At 40.7% G+C, this 15,758-nt stretch overlaps 1 protein-coding gene and 1 long non-coding RNA gene across 7 annotated transcripts in view; one reads left to right on the forward strand and one right to left on the reverse strand.

The window, feature by feature from the left end:
* The window catches only part of MAP3K7 (mitogen-activated protein kinase kinase kinase 7), a 46,417-nt gene extending 35,744 nt beyond the window's left edge, over positions 1–10,673 (reverse strand). For all 6 annotated transcript variants that reach the window (XM_079297946.1, XM_079297945.1, XM_079297944.1 and 3 more), the window contains exon 1: positions 10,139–10,673. In XM_079297946.1, the coding sequence (XP_079154072.1) occupies positions 10,139–10,228 (90 nt within the window). In that variant the 5' untranslated portion in view covers positions 10,229–10,673. The remainder of the gene's footprint in view (positions 1–10,138) is intronic.
* LOC306798094 overlaps positions 10,599–15,758 on the forward strand; it is a 54,228-nt gene continuing 49,068 nt past the window's right edge. Inside the window, exon 1 of the long non-coding RNA XR_013773280.1 lies at positions 10,599–10,708. This is a non-coding gene — a long non-coding RNA (uncharacterized lncRNA). The remainder of the gene's footprint in view (positions 10,709–15,758) is intronic.

Raw genomic sequence — 15,758 nt, forward strand, 5'->3', positions numbered from 1 at the left:
CAGCTGCACAGGACCATGATGAAATCAGGACAATTATAAATTATCATTTCATTTTCTTAGAGATGAGTCAAGGGTGTGATAGCAGCAAATTATCCTGCAAGTCGTCCAAAGAAAGCACAGTATCTATAAACCAAGCTTTCCCAATTTTGTTGAAATCTGCCTTCTAGCTTATTTAGAATTAACATTGCCTAAAACTAAAGAAAAAAAACCAATTGCAGACAAGAGCCATAACTGTTCAATGTAACTGCAAAAGCAGTACTAGCAACTTCTGCATGCTATAGTGTTCAAGTAATCTTTAACCTTTGCTGAGAGGAAGACCTAACACCACCATTATTTACAGTAGCTCTTTGAAACCAAGCATAGAAGTGAAAGCAGGATAGAAAGAAGGCCACTTCCAGTTTCTGGTGAATTATACATGATGTTTAATTGAAAATTCACTTATTTTATATGTTGCTCAGAGGAAAAACGGCAACACAAAAGAATAATGACAAAACATGCACAGGAGATGCTAAATTGAAATGAAGGTGTTGCCAAAACAGTGACTTCAGCCACTACAGGAAAGCACATATAAGTGTGTTGTTACTCATATGGTCAAAAGAACATGTTGAGGAGGAGGAAACCAAAGGCACACACAGGCACAGAAGGAAAAGGAGCTCCTCCAAATAAAAAAAAAAAAAATGCAAGGCAGGCAAGATGAAGAGTGGGGAGGAAAAACAAGGGCTGAGTATCATTTATGTGATCCATTCTCAGGTTAGGTTCTTACTATGTGCTTTTCCAATAAATAAATAGTGAAACTGATTTCCCCTGGGAATGGGATGGAAAAGGATGCAGATGCATAACTCAAGACCTGCTAAAATGTCATGATGGATATGAGAAAGTCTGCAATCAAGGCCCCAATCTGAAGAGATGAAAAATATAAATTAAAGAAACGAATCAAGATCTTGCACTAAGAAAGATCAAAAAAGAGAAATTATGCTTAATATTTCTTAGAAGGTTTGTGTGGATATAAGAGACAGCTGCCCATGACAGCCATGGTAATCAATGGCACTTTATTCTTCTGGTTTCCTAATCACTATAAGGAGTATTTTTCTCTTTTACATTACAGCATGCACTTAGCCTTCCAGGAGTTCCTGCCATATCACCTTTACCTTCTACAACAGTGGTTCACAGACTGAGTCTGCAATAAGACATGCACAGGAGATGCACAGAACATGCCCCATTCTGCTTCATTAAAGAACAGGACCTGTTGATTGTAACCTTGCACTTTGTGTTGCCTTGTTATGTCTTGTCCTGATGGAACACACACTAACTATTTTCTTGCATTCCACAAGTGAGGTTGGAAACACCAAGCCATATGAATGATAGATGAGCAGCCTACAAAAATAGTACATATACACAAATTGGAAACAATGAGTCACTGGAGACATAAAAGTCCCAAACAATCTTCCCTGTTATTTCCTTTTCTCTCTCAGACCACGTTTTGAATAAAATTGCCCATTTTCTTGAGGTTGGCAAGCCCCCCACCTTCTACTGCCACAAGAGTTGTCCATTAAAAAGCCTCTATCCACCTTGCACAGCACATGACCAGACCTACAGAATAAAGAAAATCTCATCAGTTGGTGTGTGCGTGCCATAAGTCTGCATTTTGCAGAAATGGTGATTAGTGAGCACATAAAAATCCACTATGCAAGCATCTGGGAAATACTAAGGACAGTTAATGAGAGAAGGATGCCACAGAGCACCTTGTGCAGGATGAAGTGTATTGGCAGCAGCAATACAGTTCCACATCTGCTGCTTCCCTACACTGTGAAGGAATCCAAACAGGGTTACCCAAGTGAGTGGAAAGAACACACCTTTCCACTTAGGCAAAAATGAGATGGGCATATAATGAATTCATAAATTCAGCTCATAAGTCAATATAAATGCATACTGTTCCCCTGAAGATAAATCCACGAGTATTTGCAGGTTTCATCCTGCAAACTGGTACATATAGTTCCAGTTCATATATTAAAGAAATCATTATTTTTCAATGTTGTTGTATCTTTTAAACAATGTTCTATTAAATGAAGAAACTCACAGAAACAAGTATACTGCCCAATGTAGTGTTTTACATTGAGCCATGAATGTCACGATATTTGGGTTTTAGCTGAAAAGTAGAAAAAATTCCAAATATCAGATGTACTTTAAAAAGTCCCATTGATCACTGGAAAAAAAAAAAAATAAAATCAGTGTTGAGCACCAAGAGGAAGAGTTTACCAGGCAATCCAAGCCTTAATCACATAATAGAAAGCTGTGAGGCCATCAAGTATGTAAATTTCATTGTCGGTAAAAATAGTTTGATAAATGATTATGCTGTCAAGGTTTCATAACAATTTATCAGTGACTTGGTGCCTGCTTAGGCAGTGGGTTGAACTTGAGAAGAGGACATGAATGCAGTGAATATTTACCTAGGATACAGGGAAAACAGAAGAGCCGATCCTCCATTAAAGCAGCTCAGGCTCCTGGATAGCACATGAAAGGAGCAACCATCAGAAACAAAGACAGATCCAAGTCAAATTGAAGTTTCCTATATGTGAAAACTTAGTGGCTTTTTCCTACTTAATGTGGAAAAAGTTCCTTACTCATAGCAAAAAATCCTGAACAATTGATAGAATGCAGCATGTGCTGGAGTCCATTTACATATCATTTTCTTCCCTTAAATTTATTCTTTAAAGGAGTAAGCCTTAGATATTGTCAGAACAGTTTAAACACTACCTAGTTTTCTTCAGCGCTGGAACTAAGTAACTTAATATCACAGGAGGGAGGCACTGCCTGAACTTTAGTTTCTTCATGCTCAATCCTTCTTGTCCCCTGCTGTTGGTGCCACACCATATGTTTGGGCAATAGTGCATATTCGGAATTATATGAAGCACAGATAATGGAATTATTGACACAACAAATCAATAAACAGCAGTTGATCTGTAGCACTGTGTATATTTGGAAAATGATCTAAAAATAAACGCATTCTTTTAGCAAAAGATTCTGTTCCTTTAAATATCATCTAGGAGAAAAAAGGAAAAAATAGGGCAGATGACACATTTAGAAGTAGAGTAAGAACAAGTCTGCTTCTACCTTTCTGACAGAAGAGAATTAAGTTTGTCAAAAAACACTATGTACATGACACAAAAAACATTTTAAACTGGAAGTAATACTTAAAGAGAATCAAAGATTAAAAGGATATTAAAATTTCTTCTTCTACCTGTAAAATACATACTAGCAAAAACTTACATTTTACTGTGTGACAGGGACATGGTGAAGGACAGTGCCAGTAGCATGTTTTCCAGATAATGTATTTAGAGTCTTATTTAAAGAATATGAACCATACAAGAACCCTGGAACAAGCATTACCTCTGTCTCTGTGTACAAATAGTATCAAATGCTGTACATAAACAAAGATACATGATACTGACTTGTAAATATGTAGACTATACTGACTGGTAAGTTATGTAGACTAGAAATCATGCAGGAAATAGAGACTGCAGATATGTTAAGACCTTAAGGATGTATTTTGTCCTAAGGGATGTGACCAAAAATTTCCCTTTCCATATAAAACAACAAAAATGCATCTTTATTTATTCATATGCATCATAATCCCATAGCAAATATCAAAACTTTGGAAGAATTAATTTCAACTTTACATTAACGGCACAGGTTTCCTATTAACTCAAAAACATAAAAATGCAAAGTTTTTCTCTCTATCCATAAAGTCTCCATGTAAGGTAGTTTTGTATGCTGGATACCTAGCGCTTTTCTTTCTAAAAAAAACTTGCTGGATATATAAGACAGCAATAAAATATAATAGCTCCCTGGTTAGCAGACGTAGTATTCTTTGGAGAACTGACTTCATAATTTGCAGTATTTACTGCATGACATGCTCATTTATGATACCAGGAAGCAAGACAAGCAATTACAAAAATCCAACAACAGAAACCCAACAAGACCCATGCTTCCAAAATGACAACAGGCTTTAAGTTATCTTTACTATATATATGTTGCTTTGTTTACTGATATATTTGCTAATGAAATGGCATGTATGCAAACTGAATGTTTGGGTCTCTCAAGCTCCAGACACTAAACGAGACAGAGTGGAAAAAAAAGTTCTAATAATGCATTCTAAAAACACAAAAAAGAATCACATTTTAAAATTCAGTTGCTTCTAGTCTCTCTGTCTACAAGAGCTCCAGCATTACCCATTAAGTGAACTAATACTTTCAGTTTTTTACATATCTGCCTGTATGACACATGGAGCAGAAATTAAAATAAAAAAACAAAGTGCCAAAAGAAGCCATGAACAACAGTTTAGAGCTTCTAAAAATATATGCCTACATTTTGTATCATTCATTCAACTAGCCTCAAATTCCAGCTTTGGTTCCTCTGTGTGTGCTATTCTTTATTAAGTAGCTTGAAGCAAATCGGCCCCGTGCCACAAATGACTGTGGCCAATATCCTGGCAGCACTTTTAGGAAGGAGTTTGGATCTATCTGCCAGTTCTTACAGCTATGTTCTTTGACTGGTTAAATTTATTTGTACTAGTGGGAGCACAACTCTAAGTGCTGCTTTTCCTTCCTGGGATTCATACAGTAATGAATAAACCTCCAAATCCTCTCCACCCCCCCACCCCAAAAACCCCTGTAAGCAATCCTACTAATTTGAAGTAAACTAAGTCATTTCGTTTAGATTTAGTTTCAAAGTTTCAACTTAAAAGTTATGCAAAACACTGTAGGAAAAAACCAATTCTTTCTGAAAGAAGCTGGTTATTAAAATCAACTTAGATTTCTAATAAATATTGGCAAGTTCTGCTTGACAAACTCATACAGTTGGTCCTTATCCAGGATTTAATCTGTTAAAGCTGTGTAACACTGTATAGTTTTCATTCAGTGGCTTGTCTATCTGAATTTAGTTCTAAGAACTAATTCTCTTTTCAGCTTCTTTAGAACACGTTTACAAAGAATCAAAGTACCATCTTTCACGTTCCTGAAATTATAGAATCATAGAATGGTTTGAGTTGGAAGGGAGCTTAAAGATCATCTAGTTCTAACCCTCTTGACATGGGCAGGGACACCTTCCAATAGACCAGGTTACTGAGAACCCCATCCATCCTCTCTTGAAAATTATGTTTCCAGACATTCTTCCTTTGCTCTGAACATGTAACCAACCCTCCCTGCATTTTGAGCTCAAGTCATCCCAAGAAATGGATGCATCTCAAATACAACAGTTTATGAAGTTACACTTTGGTTCTGGCTTATCACATACTGAAAAGCTTTTACACACCCATAGGGTTTTATAGTTCTGTCTCGAGAACTGAACTCATCTTAATAACCAGCAATTTAAAAACACTAACAAAATAACTGTCTGATGCTCTGCTATGAATCAATTTGTTCTGTTAGAGCAGCCCAGAGAGTGGATTACTACTTTAGAAACAAGATGTTGGGTAATGAGGCATTCAGGGTGCAGGACTCTAACATGGGCTTTCTGGGCTGGCCCTGTCTAAAATTACAGGTTTTTGGGAAAAAAAAAGCCAAAAAACAAACAAGTATTCTGCAACCAGCAAAATACTGGTAACAATCCACTGGGTGGAACAGATACAGAACATGTGAAATTTGCTCTATTGTTTTAGCTTTTTTCCTTAGGGAAAGGCACTAGACATAGAACTCTGTTTTTATCTCATCAATATGGAGCTTGCTTTCATCACTGGAACAGGAAGATCTGTGATGTTTCTTTCCCATCTGTTCTTTACAAGAGTGAAGAATGAGTCTCTTTTACTGGACGCAAACTGATTCACTGAATGTATCTGCATGTGCAGAAATGAGTGTAAAGTGTCACATTAAGAGTTTAACTAGCTTATTAGCCATCCTCTCACTCACTGCACAGTAAATTTCATCCACATGGAATTGGTGTTGCATAACTTCTGCTATAAATTCACACCCCAGCTGACACTTCAGCTATTTTCTTATGTAAATGAATGAAGAGAATCATCCTTTAGTGTAGCTAAACTACATATAAGTAGTTATTTGAATTAATTCAGAAATGTATTTAGAGTAAAATGAGAGAAAATGCTGGCATATGTTTTCACCATGGACTTATTTTTTGCCTTTGTTTTTGCATACCCAGCTTTGCATCCTGAAATCTCACTGAAAAAGGTTCAGAAATTTGACTGACTTCAAATGGATTTCTAATTACCACCCCTGGTTCTTGAGAACAATCCTTCTGTACTCATACGTCAGATATCCAAGAATGTTGCTCAGATCTCAAATCACATCTGGTTCTTCTCCAAATTTCTTCCAATTTTTCAGAATGGGGTTCTACAACTGGGGATGATCACTCAGGACACAGAAACAATGGCAGTAGTAACAGCTCCATTTTCAACATCAGCTTACACAAATCTGCTTTACCTTCTAATGGACATAATCAGTCACTGCATCTCACTAACTTTTAAAAAGTTAAATATATAAAAAGGAGCAAAACCCAGTTGCTTTTGCAATATTGTTTATTCATATGCCCCTGAACTGCTTTGCTCCAGAATTGGAAGGAACACATGTAGTTCTCAGCACACTACTCAGTTAATGAAATTAATCAACTATTTTTGAAATAGTTGCTGGGACCTTAAGTAAATTTTCTAAAATAAATATTTATAAAGCTTACCTCTTCATCTCAAGGAAAACATTACCCTTGTTCTCTTAGAATTAACCACTCCCCAAATAGATTATTGAAAATAAACTTTACTGTAAGCTGCAATATACCAGTAGAGCATTAAACAACAGTTTTCATATAATTTACACTTTCAGAGCATCCAAAAGTAACTAGCAACTATGCAAATATGGCATTAGCTTTTCAACTTGCCTGCATCAGGCAGGGATTGGGAAGGGTTGCAGTATACATGACCAGACACGTATCTTTGGCTGTGCAATCCAAGGATACACACATCATGTGATGAAGAGGTCCGTGTTTTGGTCAAGTATGGGACTGCTACCCAGTTACCTGTTGGAGGAAAGCCTGTGGAATTTTTAGGAAAGAGTGGTAGGCTCTTCCCGAGTAAAGAGTAGGCTGCCAGAACAATTAAAAACCAAAGTCTGTTTGTTGCTTAGATGTGGAAACTCCTCTGGGGAGAAACAACAGGAGCATTTTTCAAGATTTAAAGATGAGATTTTAAGACCAGGCTATTAGGCTTTTTATTGTTGACTTGATTTCAGTTATATTAGGTTTTATTTTTTTCAGTTTCAGATGTTTTGTCTATCTAATACTAAAAAACTTAAAATGGCCATTTTCACAATTGAAAACTTGTATAGCAAAATAGAGAGCGCTTCTTCTGAACACAAGTTTTATGTTGTTTTTCCCCTTCTAGTTTTGAAGATGCTCCTGCCAATCACACCAATTTTGATTTGACTCCAACTCTTTCATAATAATTGCCTCTATGTTTGACTTAATTTTAACCACTTGAAATAATAAAAAAGCAGACTGAAGCTGGAGGCAAGTTTGACTGGTGGGAAGTAAAACTACAGTTAGCCATGTGCATGGTAGCTAAAGTGAAATACAGAATATTCTTGTTTTTGTGTTACTAGAGTTCAGAAAAATCTAAACGAAAGTGCACTTATAGATCTCACATTTATTAGCAAGGTCTCTGGGCCTGCAAGTATTCCAGAACTTCAATATCTATTAATAAACCTGTGGCAGAGTGGGACTGCTATCTGCTGACAAGACAGCCTTGATAATACAACAGCAAAGCTATGATTATAAAAGCATTTGAGCTTTCAGTGTAGATCTCTTAACACTCCATTTTGAAACATTTGAAGTTTGCCAAGCATAAATATGACCATTTTGAGATATTACAGCCACTTAAAATCCTTGAAAACTTCTGAGCCTAAAGTGAGAGCACAGAAAATCCTCAGTAAGGATGTGTGCTTTGTTATGACTACGAAGTTGACTATTTGTGCTGAAACTGCATCATGAGTAAGAGGTCAACACCCACAGCTCAGAAAAGCAAGGTCTAAGTATGACCTCCAATTTTGTTTTCCATTTTCTTGTAAAGTAAGTCTTATTTCTTGCTCTGTGCAATGACATTTAGACTGTGTTCAGCACCAGGGTATCCCCATTACCTACAAGAACTTCTGGGATGACAGGTACACTCAAAATGCTATGCCAACTATGACCAGACTTTTTTCATGAAGAAAACACTTTATCAGAGTTCCCTTGCTTGTACCACATGAGTTTTGTTATCTTTACAAAAATACTGTGTTGATAATAATGCAACAACTGCGTTTAACAAATTTCTACTTAGGCATTGTTTCTAGATACATTTTTGTGCTGACAGTCCTTTTTTTGTGAGTGCCAGGCACGTGTATGGGACATAGTCAAGCTCTAAGCACTAACCTTTGAACGCTAAACTCTAGTTACACCAATTACACACTCTGCAGCTCCACATTTCCTATATGTAAAACAGCAATACAATCCTTGCTAACAACCTCCCCCAAGGGTGTTGTGAGGATTAAAGATTTGTATAGCACTTTATTCATTCAAAAGGCTATGTCTAACACAGCAGATGTGATACTCACTTCTATGAGCCATCACTGGGCACCTTTTTACGAGGGATAACCCACTTAAACTTTCTTCTTTGGGTGAGAAATGCTCTTTCTCCTGAAACACGTGATTTGACCCCCGGCTATTAGTAAGTGTGGCAAAACCAACAAAAAACCCTTCACTTCCGAATTGTTACATGCATAAGGGGAGGCGGAACAACTAGACTTAGAGAAACAAAAAAAGTTATGATTGCCAAATTCATAGAAAGAGATAAAGGCAATCTTTTGAAAAACACTGTCTGCTGAAAATTTCTAGTGCCCAATGCCTGCTAGGGTGAAAGCCAACGTTGCCTCAATACTACTTGAATACAGCAGAAAGTGCCCTGGTGCTCTGTGTAAACATTGTAGATTTTAAGGTCCCGGAACTATCCCAAGGAGACCCAAGCCCAATAGGATAATTATGATCAAACCAGTATCTAGCAAATTGCTCTAAAAACCTCAGATGCAGATTGTCATACCTATAAAAGCTACTACACAAAACTCCACTTGCACACAAACATTTTAAGGAAAAGAAGGTAATTATTACTGAAAGAGAAAGACGGTAATCTACAAATTAAAGCACAGAGACTGTTTCAGCAGTCTTGGATGCCTTTTAGGTCCAAACTCTACAAGGTGGTCTCATTAAATTCATTATGGATCTACATGAAGCAACTTCATTCCTCTAGAGAATCTAGCAGGGCACAAAACAAGAAACAGTAGCAATAATTTTGTGCAATTCTGAGTGTCAAACAACACTGTAGTAGATAGAGACTATTGAGCCTGTTACTAAAGCATGCAAGTCACCCTAGATCACACCCACCTACTTCCACAGAACTTCAGAGAGATGAAAGGTACACCTGATTCACTGTGAAATTCACTATGCGATTGTCACTGAAGAAAAACTTCCAACTTTGTTATACAGTACCTGAATGTCACTTCCTGGGTAACAGGCACGGGTCACAAATGAAATTTACATATCCATGAATGCAACATCACTAGCCTATGTTAAGGAAAAAAATATCTGTTTATCCTTACAGCTCACAGAGCTGCAAATTTAACAAATCATTAAGAGTGGTATGATCATTATATATACAATGGCTCAATCTGGTGGCAGAAGGTGAAAGCAGGGGCAAAGAGAAATAGAGATCTGAAAGAAACATCAGAATTAACAGTTCCTTCTTGACAACTATGTTTCTCTCCTATACTAAAGTGACTGGCAAAATGGGCGGCGAAACTTCAAAGTCCTGAATAAATCTACCCCGTTTAAATAAAACTCCTCAGCAAGGCATCCAGCAGAAAGGGCCGTCTGAAGCAAGCTGGCAGCTCCGCTCCCAGCCGGTCCGCCTTTGTTCGCTGGTGCCAGCCGCTGCAGCATCCACGGGAGCACAGAAGCCGCGGCCAGGCACTCGGGGGCCCGTGGCACCCGGGAATCCTCCGCGGCCCGTTCCGCAGGGGAGGCACGGCCCGGGGAGAGCCCGGAGGCGCTCGGGGTCTGAGCGGCGGGGCCGGGCTGGCCGCGCCCGGGGAGCGAGGGGACCCTCACTCACCTCTTCCACCTCGATCTCTTTGTAGTCGATTTCTTCGAAGTTGAGGACCGGGGGGGTTTCAATCATTTCAGCGGAGGCGGCAGCAGACATGCCTCCTCTTTCACGGCACGGAGGAGAGGGGGCCGGGGCTACGCGAGGGTCCGGCACCGGGCAGCCGAGGGCCGGGCCCGGGGCTACGCGGGGCTCGGCGGCGGTTCCCGGCGCAGGTCGGGGCGGGCCTGGCCGAGGCGCCGCCGGGGCCACATCCGCGGCGGCCTCGGGCCTCAGTGGCGGCGGACACAGGCCCCGGCGCCGCCGCTGCGCATCCCGCGCCCGCCCGCACCCCGCGGGGCGCCGCCGACTCCCCTAGGCCGCGGCCTCTGCGCAGCTCGGCACCGCCTCGGCCGCGCGTCCCCGCCAGAGAAGGCGGCGCCCCCGGGGCCGCAGCCGGGCTCCTCCGCCAGCCCCAGCGGCGGCAGCGGGAGAGGGGGCCGCGGCGGGGGTGGGGGAGCCGCTCAGAGCCGCGCCGCGGCCGCCGCCGCTGACATCAGAGCCGCTTCCTGCTGCCCCGGCCGAGGAGGGAGGGACGGAGTGAGTAAGGGAGGGAGGGAGCTCCAGGCGGGGGCGGGCAGGGAAGCGCCGGCAGCAGCGGCCTCTCGGGCGGCCGCGGCGGGGCCACGGCCTGGCGGCGGCACCGCCCCCATCCCGCCCCGTCCCGTCCCGCCGCCGGCAGGGGGAGCAGCCGGGCCCCGCCGGCCCCGCTTCCTGTTCCTGCCGCCAGCCGGGAGCCGCCGGCGGGGCGCCGAGCCGAGCGGAGCGGAGCGGCGGGAGCGGCCCGGCAGTGCGGCTCTGCTGGGGCGCAGAGTCCGGCGGGGCTCCCCGGCTGCCGGGCACGTCCCCATCCCCATCCCCATGTTACCGCCGTGCGAGTGCGGGGCTCAGGCCTTTTCCCTATATAAATAAGTATATAAATATATATGTATGTATGCACATGTCTTTTCCCTCTGTACATGCATATATTTCTCCAAGGCCTTGTAACCAGGGCAGCCCTTGCGCTCTTCAGCGGTGCTTTCTTAGGGGAAGCCTGTGTGCAGGAGGGCGGCTGTGGGGCGGCGGGTAACGGAGCAGTTGGTGTACACACAGTAATAAAGGGATAGGGCTCGGGAATGAGCGTGTACCTTTACCCCTCCCTCTCCAAAGGAGTCTTGACCGCTCTTTGCCGGGGCTGGCTCCTGCTTCTGCTTTGCTTTTGGCTGGAGCACCCATCCTGTTAGTGTTTTGGTGGTAAATGTCTGAGACTGGCGCTTCAGGGCAGTCCATGGTGTGAAATCAGTGCTGAGATGAGTGAATAGAGCTGCTGTGTTCCTCTCAAACAGCTGTGCTTCATTTTGATATGTTTAGCCTTCGGGCTATATATAAAAAGTTATGTTATTGTGCAATACTATTAATAGTATGTAATTTTAGTAGATCTAGTAAGCTTTTCTAGATCTTCCCCTGCTAGCATGCTAGTGAATGTCTGTGCCTCACAAGGAAGTCTGGTTAATGTAGATAGATCTTATTTACAGAGCTAGCCTGAGAAAGCCACTTAAACAGTTAACTAGGAAAAAAATACCAAGGATGAATATGGGCAGTGACCTAATCTTATGGTGGCTCAGCTGTTGTTAAAAAAGCCAAAGTGAAAGTACCTCTATCAGAGCTGCTGCACTTTGTGACAGGTTACCATTATGGGTTGTTCACTCACCGCTTTTATTTTTGTGTCAGCTTTTGTGATTTGTCCTTTTTGTAATTGCTGGAGTCTGATAAACAGATGTACACCAATCCAGAAATACCAGCCAAACAGTCACAGTACATGTTGACTCTGTTGCATGCAAGATGAAACTCGTGTGGATGTCTGGTTGGGTCGGTGCAATTACATCACCCAAACAATCTGTGTGTGCATGGAGAGCAGACTCATATGCTGAATGTGCTGACTTTCTGTGGATTTTTGATTTTCTGATATGGTTTGGTCTATAAAGATCTAAAGGGTCTTCTGTTAGACAGGGGAAATTTCCAGGAGCCACAAAATCTGACTAACATCTGCTTCATCTAGCAGTGGAGTTATTCAGAGCCCTACTTCTCTGGTTGTGTATAGGTTTGGATGTTCATGCTGACCCTGGCACCCCCTTATACCCAGTGAAGCATTTGGTTTTCATTTTCTCAAAAGTCACTATTAATGCACATCTTGCTGTGACATGGTCATAAAGAACTGTGCTTATACCTGGACCTCAGAACTTCTTACAGGAAAGTGTATCATGGTGTAACCAGCTGCTATTGTCTCAGCTTTTGAGTGTGCAATATATTGATTATTAGAAGATGAAGAACATGGATTTATGAGGTATTGAGAAAACTGCAAATCCAATGAAAACCAGACTCCTTTCAGTCTGGTTCATACATCTTCATACTGGCTTCATACTGCTGGATTAATTGTTTCAGTTCTCTGAAAGCTTGTAGATCAGGACAAGGAACAGGTAAAGTCAATTGAAGCTAAGGAAAAGGCTTGAATGAAAAGAAAGGGAGGTGTGAAAATCTATCACTGCTCGTCTTGATAGCTAGTTGCAATCATGAGCATGGTCTGAGGCCAGAAGCTTAACATTTTGTTTAATTTTGGACACATGCATTGGGGAAGGTGAACTACATCTGTACTTTTTAGAAAGATGGCCAAGTGGGTGGTTGTGCTTTAGAGGATGGCAGTTCGTATCTCTGGTAAAGTAACTGAATATTTGGCTTTTTGCTATGTTTCACAGACCTCTCTTGAGGGTATGTATCAAGCAAATGGCAGTTGCAGTCTTCTGTTTTTCAGTGGAGAGATTTTTCTGTTACCTTTGTTATATTTTGTTGATAGGTATTAAGATAGCAGAGGAGAGCATTCCAATTATAGTTGCTTGTAGGGTTCATTTCCTTTCAGAAATTGATGTGGAATTATGTATCTCAAAAATAATAACCACTTTCTTTGTGAAGGCAGAGTCATCATCATTATCAAAATGTCACTGCTCTGAAGATTGATATAGGTTTTAAGGATGTGGTAATTTTGATATTGCTTTTTTCTTTTTTTTCTTCTTTCCTGACTGACACAGTCTTAATTAGTTATGATTAGCTATTTTGTGGACTGGGTATTGGTTGTACAGCCCCAAAATATTTATTTAACAAATACAGAAGAAAAAGGAAAAGAAAGCTGCACTTGCTGTGCTTATCTTGGAGAAAAGCTGCTCTTGTGTTTAGAAGAAAAACCTAGAACCTGGGAGGTCCACATTCTGGATCTCAGGAGGCTCTCTTTAACATTGGAAAGTAGTTACACTGCCTGGAAGGTGATCACTTAAAGATTGTTGGAATAGTCTGGGTGCCATGGCCAGAGTGTGCACAAACACTCAAACCCGAGCCAGCTGCTGTGGAGCTCTTTGTCACGCCTGTCCTAGAGCATAGGACTCTGTCTTTTCAGAAGAGACAGCAGTAATTCTGATGGAAAATATAAACAAAGTCCTGGTCATCTTAACAGACCTGAGATTTAGCCCTAATATCTACATATCCTAGTGAAAATTTACCCAATATGATATGGATTTGTACAGCTTAGAATTTGGACGCATTTTCATGAATACAAAGGCCCAGATACAGTATCCTGGCGACCCTTCATCCAGCTCCCTTAAAATTACTCTGACAATTTTTAAAAGGAGTGAACAAGCATTATTTTCCACTAACAATTTAGAAAAAGCTAAGTGATTTCTTCTTTCAAAAGACTTTAACTTGTGTTGTTTTTTCAGTATATAAAATTATTTTGAGGTTGTCTCGCTTTAGGCGATTGAAGATTGATACTGGAAAACAGTGGTGGAACATATTGGATGGTATCTACAACTGAAAGGCCTACAACACGAAAGGTTCCCTTCTAGATTAAGCACAGGAATATGTTTCTGCCAAGTCTGACTATATTTTGTCCCTGTTAAATATTGTCTTGTAAATATGAAGTTATGTTATTTCAGTTTGTGGGAACCGTCTGTGATTAAAGAGCAGGTTCCTGGTGGCAGTAGTAGGGAGAACACTATGCAACACACATGCTCTCCAGATTCATGTCCCAGCTGGGAGACACCCCAGAGGAGCCTGCTGCTTGTTCCAGTGCAGGTACAGTGGAAATATCTCATGAGGGTAAATCACTATAATGATACTGAGAGATTTCTGTTTCTCAGCATGGCCGAGTTGCTTCCTAATCCACTCTTCTCAAGCCAACTCCTTTGGCTTGTACATTAATATTTCCCAAGAGCAGGTTGCAATATTGTGTGTGTCAGATTCCACTTTGAATCTCAGTGATTTCTTCAATTATGTCCTGCATTAATGGTTTGCAAAGTCTTGGAAAACAGCACAAGGGTATCTTCGGCCAAATACAGAGATAGCAGCCCCAGCATGCTTCATGTATTTTTATTGCTTCTTTTGCTTTCTGGGAAGACTTCCCCACAGCATGTAAAATCTTCTAAATAGCTATTAATTCCTTCAGTGGTGGTGTTCCCTATTATTTGTGATAAAATGCATATATTAAAAAAAACCCCTCAAACCCTAAAAAAGCCTTGCAAAATAAATGGATGAGCTGCTTTGCTAAATAGAAAACTCAGTTGTATGCAAGGAATTGTATTCATTTTGGTAAAAGGAAAAGTTTTATTGTATGATTATTAAAGAAACTCAGATGATCACCATTGTTTCTGAACCTTATTTTACCTCCTAATTTGAGGCATGTTAGATCTCCTGGAGTTTTCCAGCAGTCTAAACCACCAGGAGAGCCAGGAAAGACAAGTAATGCAGCCACTGTGCAGTAAGGGCAAAGTAAAGGTGAGAGACTATCTCGATTCAGTCCTGTAACCAGACAAACACATTTTCTCTGTTGCAACTATCAGCAGCTGGGCTTGGCTAAGTGGCCAGGGGGGAAAAGTAACAGATTTAGAAAGGAGAAGGAGGAGACAGATGGCTGTAGACTGGCTGATCTTGAACTGAGAGGTCAGAAAGATCTCGTTTGAAACATGAAATTGCTGATAGAAGATGTGTTAGAAAGAGGTGTAAGTGTAGGTAGCTATAAAGTAGCAAAGGTATTTTAGAAAGATGAAAAACCAGATCCAGACATCTAAGTGTCTTTTGCTCTGCTCTTAGTAGGCTTTAAAATAAAATGTGATGGAGAGAATAATAAAGAGCATGGAGGTAAATGGAATGAAATGTCACATCTTTTTAATCAAAGGTAGATTATCTCAGATTAACAAAAGATCATTTTTTATATATTCAGTGATATTTTTAGGCAAGGAGAGTGGGTGGAACTATTCTGTCTTGAATGTATTTGATATATTGTCTTGTGGGAACTCATTAATTAAGCTGGACATGATAAGAATCATTAGAAGAACTGGAAGTGGGTAAAGAAAGTAGAGGGGTAGTTAGGAGATAGTAGAGACTACAAAAAGGGAGGTATTGAAGTTACTAATACATTTTTTCAGGATTGAATTTTGAGAGAAATCTTAGTAATTTCATTAACAGTATTGATAAGAGAATTAGGAGTATGACAGTGATTCTGAAGACACAAGTTTAGACAATATAGTTAATGGAGAGAAGGTTAAAAATATCAAATGGGAAAATTAGA

Source organism: Erithacus rubecula (genome assembly GCF_903797595.1).
Source record: "Erithacus rubecula genome assembly, chromosome: 2".
Taxonomy (NCBI): Eukaryota; Metazoa; Chordata; class Aves; order Passeriformes; family Muscicapidae; genus Erithacus; species Erithacus rubecula.